The sequence below is a fragment of the Argopecten irradians genome, chromosome 8, assembly GCF_041381155.1.
Source record: "Argopecten irradians isolate NY chromosome 8, Ai_NY, whole genome shotgun sequence".
NCBI lineage: Eukaryota > Metazoa > Mollusca > Bivalvia > Pectinida > Pectinidae > Argopecten > Argopecten irradians.
In genome coordinates this window covers 36092557-36104661 of record NC_091141.1, presented here as the reverse complement: position 1 = coordinate 36104661, position 12105 = coordinate 36092557, and the positions used below count along the sequence as shown (strand labels likewise).

The following is a 12105-nucleotide window of genomic DNA, read 5'->3' as shown; positions in this document are numbered from 1 at the left end:
TACTATATGTGTATCGAATCTATTGCTCTCTGTTGTAGGTCAGTGAAGACAAATACAAGTTTGCCTCGCACTTGGTAAATACAAGTGTATCGTTATCTCATCGAATCATTTCTGTTTAGGGAAGACAAACATCCTTGGGCAGTCCTTCCTCCTCTGATTTCATATACTGTATTGTTGCCATTATTCGCAGGTTGTTGTACTAATTTTGCTTAAAGATGCTCCACCGCTGACAAATGGTATTTTTTCCACTATCAAAAACAGGAGCAGACGATTTAGTATTTTTCTTCAGTTACAAAGTTACTTACTTTACACCATTACCACCATTGGAAAGTTTGAGCTTCTAATTTTACTTCATGTTAAAATTACAAAATACAAATGTATAAATTAATTGCATCCCGAAAAAAATCTGTGGCACTATATCCTATATGGAATGAAGTACTGATTGCGCATGCACCGAAGGCAAAATAAATTATTTTATATCATTTTTTGTGTTAGTTAGACATATATGTTACACAATTAAACACCAATTATTGTTAAAGTGAGGGATATCATTTATGCTCTGTCGGCGGTGGAGCATCTTTAATTTACAAGTTTATCTAAAATCACGAAATTTGATACCTCTCAAAATTTATCAAAGTCCTGCTTATGAATGACGTTTTAAAAGGCTTCAAAGATAATTCACGAAAATTAACCCTGCGACAGTAAATCGCAAACATTCTTACACGCAAAATTGAACAACTATACAGTAAATGCTAGAGCATTTATGTCTTAGACATTTTAAGTATTGTACAGACATGATAATCGGGCTATTCTGTCTTTGCATATTACAGAGTTACCTCCCTTGCGGGTAGGTATCCATTGTTACGTCATTATTTTGTGAGCGCAATTTACGCGTTTTCTCTGAAAAGTATGATGTTACGCTCGCAAACACATGACGTCACAATCAATACCTACCCTCAAGAACAGATAACTCTGTAATATGCAAATACGGAATATCAGGCTCATTAGGAGATTGTGGTGTTCCCATATTGTTATTTTACATGTCTTACGATATTCATGACATTAACAGAAAAATTCAATGATATGAAATTGATTTTATTTCAGATTCCCTGTGATAACATGGCGTCACCAAAGAACAAAGGCCCTACTGTTACGGGCCAGTGGTTTTCACAGCCGCGGCCTAATGGGCATGCTCAAGCCAGAAAGTGGTTCAGGTTGGTTGCGTACTAGTGTTCAAAAATTGAAATCTAGCAATATTGTTTGCTTTTCTCTCTTGAATAGGTTAGGAAAAAAGAAGTTATTTAAGAATGTTTGATGGAAATATACTATATATGTTCTTTGTTTGCTTAGTCCCTCCGTCATGGACAGTTCCATGTGTATATCAAGTGATTGGTGCCTAGCCCATTGGAAAAAAAAAATAAAAAAAAAAAAGAAAAAAAAAATTATATAATAGAATAGATTCTAGCTGTCACAGTTTGAAATTTGAAAATTATATATAAATTCGACATGTCCATATGAGCTCAAGAATCTTGAAACAATATTTGACTTTTGTTTAGCCAATCAAAAATGACATAACTTTTGGTAAAATTATCATTGATTGGCTAAATTTAAAAGAATGTTTTAGACTATTAAATGAAAACTATTTCTTGATCTCCAGACCTGGAAAACATTTGTTTTGGACTGACATTGTTAAGATAAATTTGTGAAATGTTTTGTAAGATCTAACAATCTTGAGCAGAAATAATAAACCAAATTATGTCTTGACACATTTACAGGTACATCAGGAGGTGAGCCGTCCTCCAGTCTACAACAAGAACGATACTTCTCAGCCATCGTCGGGGCGACGCCCAACAGCGGGCGTGTCTACCACCCGTCGTGTAGCGACTCTCTAACCAGTCTCGATTCACTGATGATGGTAGAACAGCCAATCACATTACCGGATACACCAGACATGTTACGGCGGGCCTACAAAACCGGCAGCGTCCGGAGTATGGTCAAACCAAAGACAACCTGTAAGTTTTGTTACTTAATTCACTAAAACTTACTAACATTAAAAGTCGTGTATTAAATGGAATTTTTTATTTATTTTTTTATATATGTACAAAATTTATATGTTTATTTATATATATATATATTCAAGATTGTATACTTGTGTGCATTTTTGGGAGCTGTATATTTAGTTTTGCTATATGCTAGGTCATATTCTTTTTTTTGTCTTTATATTTTGGCATCAAAGATGCTTTACATGCTATTCACATACTCACATAGTCTATCAGTAGTTACAGCTTTCCAGTTTAGGGAACTTGGACGATATCTTATCGGTTTCCAAGTTTGACATTGTATATAGAACGAGTAATGTCCTTACTTGAGGTTTTGCATATCATATTGAATTTTTTTTCCGTGTCGTATATGTTTTCCAAGACTGCCTGTGGTCTTGGTTTGAAAATTGCTCCTTTTCTTGAATTACTCCACTCTTAAAGTCTGAATTTGTTTTTTTTATTCAGTTGATGTTTTAGAATTGAGAGTTTTTCTTACTAATATGTTGGGGTTTCTGCCCACTAGGGCTAATTTTGGGGAAAATAAGGTCAGAATAGTAAAACAACTTCATAGTATAGATATGTATTTAACTAGGATTTAATGAATTCAAAAAAAAAAAATCTTTGTCTGTTGAAATATTTCTATTATATGAAATTGTTCAGATTATGTTGGATTTTTTTTCATCAAATATATTCAATAATTTCAATAAGCCTTGTGTTTATAGTAAAGAACTTTTATTTCAGTTTTAAAGGATATAGGTAATTAACCTGTCTATGGTGCTTCTCCATTGATTTCAAGCTTAATTATTGAATTTTATTGTTATTTTCTCAATTCAGTTTGATTTTGTTCATGATTATTTGCTGCAAACATTTTTCCAGTTTTTCCCTAGCAACTCACTGGTATTTTTGTGCTGCTGAAATTATTTGCTCTGAAATGGTCACCAAAATCTTTTTGCCGCCCTCCAACCCCTCCCTAAAATTAACTTAATGTTACATGAAATTTTAATCCAAAAAAATATTTATTTGATGAATATATATATATATATATATGGAAGAACTGTTTTAAGTATTAGATATTTATGTCTAAATATTCTGTTTGTTGACCTATTTTTACCGAACAAAAAAACACTATTATATACACAACATCTTAGATATAGATGGTTATTTCAGGAATTATATACACAACATCTTAGATATAGATGGTTATTTCAGGAATCAAAATTTTCGAGATTTGGATTTAAAACTACGATATTGAATTTTAGCAAACAAAAATGTCGTGATTTGGCTTCCAGGTATATATATACAGCTAATTCTTAATATTTGATGAATTTGGCAAACATGATATTGACCGTGAAATCACAACACTATCAACCCGCGCAAAAAACAATTGGCCATACTGTAATAATATTCACATCCACTTTACATTTTAAAAACTTTACACTGAACTTAATGTCCAATATTTTATGCCTTTTTGGTGAATTGTTTATGCATTATTTCATGAAAGTCTGCAGAATTTCTATTGTATTTGTTGTTCTTTGATTTATTTGTTATTGGCATGTGTATTGGATTTTGTTTCTCTCTGTCTCTATCTCTGAGCATATTCAATTGTTTGGAGTGACAGTGTTCGTATGTGTGTGTGTCTGTTGTTGTCTTCTGGATCCTTACTCATTGTTCTAATGCTACAAAAATCTGGACAAAACATATTCACAAAATAATAGAGTAAAAACAATCTCAAAACAAAATATAATTCTATTAAATTTAATATTATTGAAAGCAAAATTAGTATTTTCTTTAATTTCTAAGAAATCTACATCATAGGATATTACAATTTTTTCCCATGCTAAATTTGCTAAATGAAACAACTGAATGATATCTTGATCTTCTGAAGTATTTATTACATTTTTACTGACGTCTAGAGGCCGGGTTTCTGTGTGATTCTGTCATAGTGTTTATGCCCAATGAGGATTGACAAGTCCATAGTTATTTTTTAGTTGACAATCCTTTTAGTAGTTTTCTTTTGGGATTGAGTTTTTTGAAAAACCTATTAATTGCCAGGGTTATATAAGAAAGGAAAAGCCGGATTTCTCGGAGAAACCACCAACTGCCCGACATGGGTTATAATGTGGTATTATGTCTTAATAATTCCGTCTTTGCATTTTACAGAGTTAGCTCCCTTGTGGGTAGGTATCGATTGTTACGTCATTATTTTGTTAGCGCAATTCACGTCATTTTCTCCGAAAAGTACGACGTTATGCTCAAAAACACATGATGTCACAATCAATATGTACCCGTAAGGGCAGATAACACTGTAATATGCAAATACGGAATAACCGTGGTACAGTGGAACCTCCCGAAACCGAACCTTCTCAAAACCGATCACCTCTAGAAACCGAACATGGATGTCATGTACGGAATGAATTCCTCTTTATTAATAGTATATAAAACTTCCCAAAACCGATCCCTCCCAATTCCGAATACCGGACCGATTTTGAGATCGGAATAGTCAAATGTAACTAAAATACACTTCTGAAAACCGGCCTTACCTGAGCGACACCGATAGATTGCAATGAGGTCTGACCAACCGACCGTGAAATACACACGTACCTGTACCATAGTTGTCGCATGCCATGTCCTGGGGCATGTATACAGATGTGAAGGCTACAGGTACACGGTAATTATACCCGAGATAGTGATGAAATTATTTAATCATGTCTATTGTTTAGATATTTAACGAAAGTCTACCACGTGCACGCGGTTTGTTTACTGTATGAAAACAAGCAGAGCTAGTAATAAAGAGATAGTTTCGTATTCAAATCACACGGGTTTTTTTTTATTTACATATGTCGTATATTATCTGATGAAGAAGCCGAAGCCATGTATTGTTTTAGAAAATGACTATGTCATATAATGACCGGCATCGACTGATCATCGTGTAATTAGACCATATAATTTGATTCTTGACGTAACCGGAAGCGATCGGCCGTATGTAGGTTAGTGCAGACGAGAACATCCATAAGAACATTCACGCAACTAACTAACTAAACTACGTTTATAAGCGGTAACAGAATCAAGATTGTTGTAATCCATTCCTTTTAAACGTATGATTCTCTCTTTTGTGATAACATTCACATTAACAATCAATATCGGTCGGTTTTAACGAACACTAGGCATACATGCGGTACACTAGTGTAAAAAAACGACTTCCGATCGATTAAATTCGGATCGTAATGAACGGTATTCGGTTCACTTCTCCAAACCGAACCCTCTCTAAACCGGCCGAAATTATGTGCACCGACCATGATCGGTTTCGGGAGGTTCCACTGTATTGAGGTACTTTGTTTGTATAGTTGAGGATCAGAATGGTAGTTTGTATTGATTAAGATGTGTAGTTGATGGTTTCAATATGAGTTTCCTATGAGTGGTTTAGGGTCCAAATGTTGGTTTTGCCTGTGAATACCCGTAATACAGTTGAGAATCCCATCAGAGTTTGTATTTGTTAAGACAGTTTTTGTCCTTTTGAAAGATGGTTTGCTTTAGAGTTGGAACCTCATTGTCTCTGCATGCAGTTGAAAATCTTTGTTTTATGAATTTTTTTTGGAATGTTTATTTTGGAATTCTTCATGGCTGTGGGTCAAAGCACTATTTCTTTTTAAACAATGGTGTCTGTTTGAAGTTTAACCAGATTTTGAAGATTTTCTTTTCTACTGATAAATGTTGTAATTCTGTGCTTTCTGGCTCTCCTGGATATTCAGTGGAATGCATGATGTTATGATCATTTTTGGATTCTGTATGGTTGTTGGATAAGTGTTGTAATTCTATTTTCTGTCTGTGTATTCAGTATTTGCATATTACAGAGTTATCTGCCCTTGAGGGTAGGTTTTGATTGTTACATCATTATTCTGTGAGCCACGCATCATATTTTTTTTATTGAAAATGACATAAATTTTGCGCATGAAATAATGACATTACAATCAACACCTATCTGCAAGGGGGATAACTCTTTAATATGCAAAGACTGAATAGCTCGTCAAGAATTTCTGACTTTCGTATGGATTTTGGATACGTGTTGTAATTCTATTTTCTGTCGGTCTATAGCTAGTTGAGAATTCCTGACCTTTGTATGGATGTTGGATACGTGTTGTAATTCTATTTTCTGTCCGTCTATAGCTAGTCGAGAATTCCTGACCTTTGTATGGATGTTGGATACGTGTTGTAATTCTATTTTCTGTCCGTCTATAGCTAGTCGAGAATTCCTGACCTTTGTATGGATGTTGGATACGTGTTGTAATTCTATTTTCTGTCCGTCTATAGCTAGTCGAGAGTCCCTAACATCTATCCTCTCTGACACGGCCAGACGAAGTATGTTCTCACGAGCTGTCAACACCCTGCGAGCCGGCAGCTCCAGAACTCGCGCCACTTGTAGGTTTACTTTGTTTTCGCCTGAATAACGTGGATATACTGGGACAGCCTGCTCCCTATCCCACAGAGTCTCAGAAAGCCTGCAACACAAAATGTCGCCGTAGTTTTAGGGTACATCTCAAATTTAATATCCAAGTCAAATTTATGGATTGCAGTTTCATTAGAATCTCAAATTATTTTCAAATTAACCAATTGTTTTACCTATAGTATGTGTAACATACAAACATATATTAAAGTTAAGATAACAGGCTAGGTCTATATAAATCGTATTCATATTTTCTGGAAGCTTTTCTATGATAAGAAATCTTGAAGAATTTGAGGTTATCCTAAAACTACAGGCTGACAAGGGGAACTCTTTGAATTATTAAGTGTTTCTGTTGTTGATGAATGATCCATTTGCTGTGTTGTTTTGGGAAAAAAATCACCAGCTTAAAAATTTATATAAAGTTTGAGAACTTTTACTGATTAGAAATACTTTTGCTTTGTAATGCTGCATATTAATCAACAGTTCAAGGTGAAGATGAAACATGAAATATTTAAAAAAAAAAACAAAAAAAAACCTGATTTTCATTTTCCTTCAATTTTAAATTCTTAGTATCAAACTAAATTTGTTCCAAAGAGTTCCCCAACCTTGACTTGGAGCTTGTGTTCCATGGAATTCCACCAGAAATTACTGTACGTTTTTAACGTCTGGACACCGCAAGGACTGGATGCATGGCAATATATTGGATGTTCAGTGGCAGCTTAGTCAACCATATCAATTGTCTTTATCTATAATAGACACAATTCCAAACCTTGTATAGAAAACAATGGTCTTTGTATTTGTGTATAATTATAAAGATTTGTGCGTTATAAATACTATGATTTATAAAGATGGTTTCTGGAAATTTAAGAACATAAAAAAATTTTAAGTAAATTAATTCATAAATGAAAATAATGAGACTTGAATTTCTTCAAAAAGTCTGAAAAAAAATGGCTTCTTACCAATATACTGCATCTGAACCAATGAGCACCCTGACACTTATGTGCTCCCCTTCCCTTTTTGAGGCATTGTTTTTAATTACCTCGAATTAACTGTAAACTGAAAATATGAAAACCATTGGTTTCTGTATTCCATTTCTTTTGCAAATTGATTTATGGCTTACTTTGTGTAATAATTTTATGAAAGACTAGTCCAAATTCAGTTCTATTAAGTGCCTCCTTATTACTTCTATTTTTCAAAGCGGCCTGGATGCTTTTTCCGTATTTGCATATTACAGAGTTATCTGCCCTTGCGGGTAGGTATTGATTGTGACGTCATGTGTTTGCGAGCGTAACGTCATACGTTTCGGAGAAAACGACTTGAATTGCGCTCACAAAATAATGACGTAACAATTGATACCTTCCCGCAAGGGAGCTAACTCCGTAATATGCAAATTCGGAATAAGGTTAATTACTGTAACTATAATATAGAGTTTTGAATCCTACTGTAGGATGTAATATGGAGTTGACTGGACTGCTATTTATGTTTATATACAGTATTTTGGAATGGCATGTTGAATGTTTACTCTCACTGTCAACCATGCATCATGCTTTAAAAAAAAAAACTGGGTAATAAACCTGAAAAAGATGCATACATATTTTTTAACCAAGCCTTTCTAATTATTATGATTTGTATTCAAATTGATTCCTTTTTTTTAGCGAGATTCTTTTAGAAAATAAGATTTTTCACAATTGTTTTTAACTTTTTACCATTTTGTAGCTCTTTGCTGATTTTGATTTTCTCTTGTTTTAGTCCTTCTTCTGTTACTATTAGTGATATAAATTTTCAGGCATTTTTTATCTTATAGCTGATACCTTGTAGAGCAGACGGCAATAGTTTTATTAATCATATTATGGAAAGAATTTCCAAAAAAACTATGGGACTTTCATAAACAACTTCTAATCAGATGCTTAGCATAAATTAATGATCCGATTCAATTCTTCACCTGCCACGTTTGAAAGACCCAAAGTAAGTAAATGCCATATTGTGGCTTTTGGTGTCCTGTTTCTGTACATCGCTCCAATGTAAATTGATTTTTCCTAATTAGGTATTTCTGGTATGCATCAGATTGTTGTTCAGGAAAGCTCCGTATAAATTTCTACAGATATTGCGATGCTATATCATTGTTGCCGTGGGAGACCATTTTAGTGTCTGAAAAATTCTAGTTATATATGTTTTCTGTATTTGCATATTACAGAGGTTTGCGACCTTATTGTAGGTACTGATTGTTTTGCATCTTTTTGCAAGTGTAACATCATACAATTCAGAGAAAACCACATGAGTTTTGCTGATCATAAATCAATGATGTTACTATGGATACCTACCTGCAAGGGAGGTAACTCTGTAATGTACAAAGACAGAATAGTTGAATATAAAGACTGTATATAAAAATTTAATACTGTTAACCAATTTATTTTTGAGGCAAATTCATTTTATGTTTTCATGCCAAACAACATTTTCATACCAATTGAATTTCTGTACTTGTAGGCAAATCCATATCATATTCGAAAATAAATCGCACACGAAAAAAAGCTGGTATATAGTATAAAAGCTAGTCTATCACCCAAATTTGTTTGATCTTACAATCTAATGTAAATATTAGCAGTAGGAGCATGATAAAATGGAAAATTAGAATACAATTAGACCCCCCAATGAGTCTATAGTCTATGCTTTACCAACCCTACACATAGCTTTATAGAGACCATAGCTTTACCTTAGTCTCCTTATATTGGCTGTAGCTACTTCTGATCTGAACAATGTATGAATTATCAGAAGCGGTGATCAAGGTTTGCTTTTCAAACCCTCCCAATATATATTATTACTGGTATGTTGCAAGATATTATGTATAAAATTTGAATTGCATAATTTCTCAAAACAGAGGTAATGTTTATAATGCTATGTTCTTTTTCAATTCTTTTACAGTCAAATTTTTAATTCATTTTCATCACATGTTTGAAATTGTTCTGATAATGTTCTTGTAATACTAACTCTTGTATGTAAGCAAAACTAAATAATGACATTAATATATGTAAATCTTTTACATACAGAACCTGTACAAGACATTACATGTTTGATTACAAGACTTTTGAAACTACCTTAATTTGATTTTGTTGTAAAAAGGTAAAAAACTGAATACAGTCAAATTACAGAGTAAATTACGTCATACTATTATTTATTTATTGTAAAGACATTATCTTCTTTACAGGAATAGGTCAGAGGTCACACAATTTACTACCGTAGTTACAAATTTTTTTTCAGACTACTTTAAATAACATCATCATGGTTGCCATATCATCCATAGTACATATCATTTGATTGGCTGTCATTGTGTAACCCCTATGTTATCTCTCATTTGATTGGTCCATTCCCATATACTACCTCTCATTGGATTGGTTCATTCCTCTCAGTTATTTTATAACCCTATATAAGCTATCATCTGATTGGTTGATTTCTACACAGTAGCTCTAATATGATTGGTTAACATGAGTGCAACATTTTAATAGAATCCTTACAATAGTTCTCAGAATTCTACACCAATCAGATTGATGATCAGGATGCTTAAGATATGTTTAAAAAGTCTTGGATGCACACTTAGAACTTTGAAATTAGACAAGCATTATTCTGCTTTTAAAACCCTGTGTGATCTAACTTTACACTGGAAATTGGTTTGATATAAATGTCTTTTAACTTTTGAATACAGGCACACTAGCATAGACATAATGTTTTGTTCTGTCTTGACTCGAAAAGAAGCATTATATACACTAGTATAGATGGTGTGTCCAGCATTATCTGGTGACTATGTACTTCTAGAGATTTTTAAATAATATCTTAGGAAGACTTTAGTGAGTAAATCTGAAAGAATTTGTAAGCATTCCACAGATTTATAAGAGAGAAGATGTATATATGAAAACTGAAGTATGGAAGATTATTTGTAAGAGTTCTATCATAAAGTCTTTTATGTCCATTCTGTATTCTGTTAAAAAATTCCAAGATGACATGATTTAAGAAAAAAATAAGAAACAAAAGCTGAAGGTGTTACCTCATACACCCTGAAATGTCATAATGGACTGGTCTAGTCTTTGATTTAGGAGAGTCTAAATGTGTCTACAGGGGTGAATGAGTTAAACGTGTTTCAGGGATCAAGGACAATACCTTGTATAAGGAATCCCAGATTATTTATTTCAGGCGATAAATTGTGTGACATATAAGGAATGGTAACATTGTACGTGTGTATAACGATTGGGTCACTGGAGTATGTATTTATAGACTGCACACTTATATCTATACGTACATGTGTGTTTCAGTCCTCACCCTGCCACGGCGGTCACGGTCACGAGCTGGCTACTGGCAAAGTATAACGTTTATATATGTGTCAGGCACAAAACGAATGAAGCATGTCTGACTCCTGTGGTCTTCTGCACAAACTCACCTCCATCACGCAAAACCTGCCAAGGGGGATAAATCTGTCTCAAATCTATAATCCAGGGGAGATAACCTGTTATGTGGGGTAAAATCTTATTTCTGCTAAAAAGAGACAGTCATGGGAGGTAATCAGCTATGTCAATGAAGAGATATGATATCTGGTCTTTTTCTAAATATAGAATTCAGGGTAGATAATCTGCTTTTGTTAATGAAAATCTATTCCTAAATCATTAAAATCTGTTCAAGGGAGATAATCAGATATTTTTGGTTCTTTAAAGTGGAATTTTTGAAGTTTGTCTTTTTATGTGTCGGCTTTTGAAAGGCAAGATTTACGAAGTTTTCAATAATTTTTGCACACTCTAAGAATGTCTTAATTTGGTTCTGAGATAAAGCTGAATATTGGGCTGGGTTTTTGTGAGGAGGTGAATCTTGTTGTGCCAGTATCCAAGTCCTGTACTGCTGTACTAACATATATAGATAATCTAGCTCAGTGTCATCCTCAGGGATTCAAGAATCCGTAGTGTACACATTGACCCGACCATATGTTTTGTAAACTTCCCAGGGATTCTAGATTCTGTAGTGTATATACGTTGACTGGACTGTATGTTATGTAAGCTGCCAGCTCAGAAATTGGAATGCAGAGTACTTTTCACAATAATCATAAACTGTTAGTAAAATTTCATGTGTATTAAATTGAATTGGATATACATATATATATTAATGTAGTTGATATATAATATGCTGCACTTATGTAATAAACATGATGCTATGATATACAAAGACATGTAGTAAAAAAAAAAAAAAAAGCTTTCTTATATTGTTTGCAAGACTTTGTAAGAATTGTAAAACATAATGTTAAAATACTTGCATATTAACTGTAGTCATTAAAACCTATTTCATTTTATACGATATCAAGCGCAAACTACAATGTAAAATTCAAAGGATTCTAAAGCAAAATTTTGGTTAGATATCTAGTTTGTGAGCAGAATTGGAACTTGAGATTTTAAATTTCCACAACCAAAAAAAAAATCCTATTTCAACAAGCTACACTTATTGCAGGTGCAATCATCCGATGTGAACTAATTATAAAGTGCTGAAGTATGAGAGTTTTAAGCTATTAATAAGTTAAAACATGGCAGCTTGTAAGTGTGCATGTTGACATGATTGATGAGATGTAAGTACAGAGTAAAAGTTGTCAACAAATGT

The 12105-nt window shown here is 33.4% G+C and overlaps 1 protein-coding gene across 5 annotated transcripts in view; it reads left to right on the top strand.

Moving 5' to 3' along the window:
• LOC138330240 (myotubularin-related protein 13-like) overlaps window positions 1–12105 on the top strand; it is a 79681-nt gene that overhangs the window by 45575 nt on the left and 22001 nt on the right. The window contains exons 29-32 of one of the 5 annotated variants that reach the window (XM_069277705.1): window positions 1105–1214; window positions 1776–2012; window positions 6348–6455; window positions 10782–10829. In XM_069277705.1, the coding sequence (XP_069133806.1) occupies window positions 1105–1214; window positions 1776–2012; window positions 6348–6455; window positions 10782–10829 (503 nt within the window). Of the gene's footprint in view, window positions 1–1104; window positions 1215–1775; window positions 2013–2780; window positions 2796–6347; window positions 6456–10781; window positions 10830–12105 lie in introns of all 5 variants that reach the window. The other 4 variants (XM_069277707.1, XM_069277706.1, XM_069277708.1 and 1 more) reach the window with 4 other exon arrangements.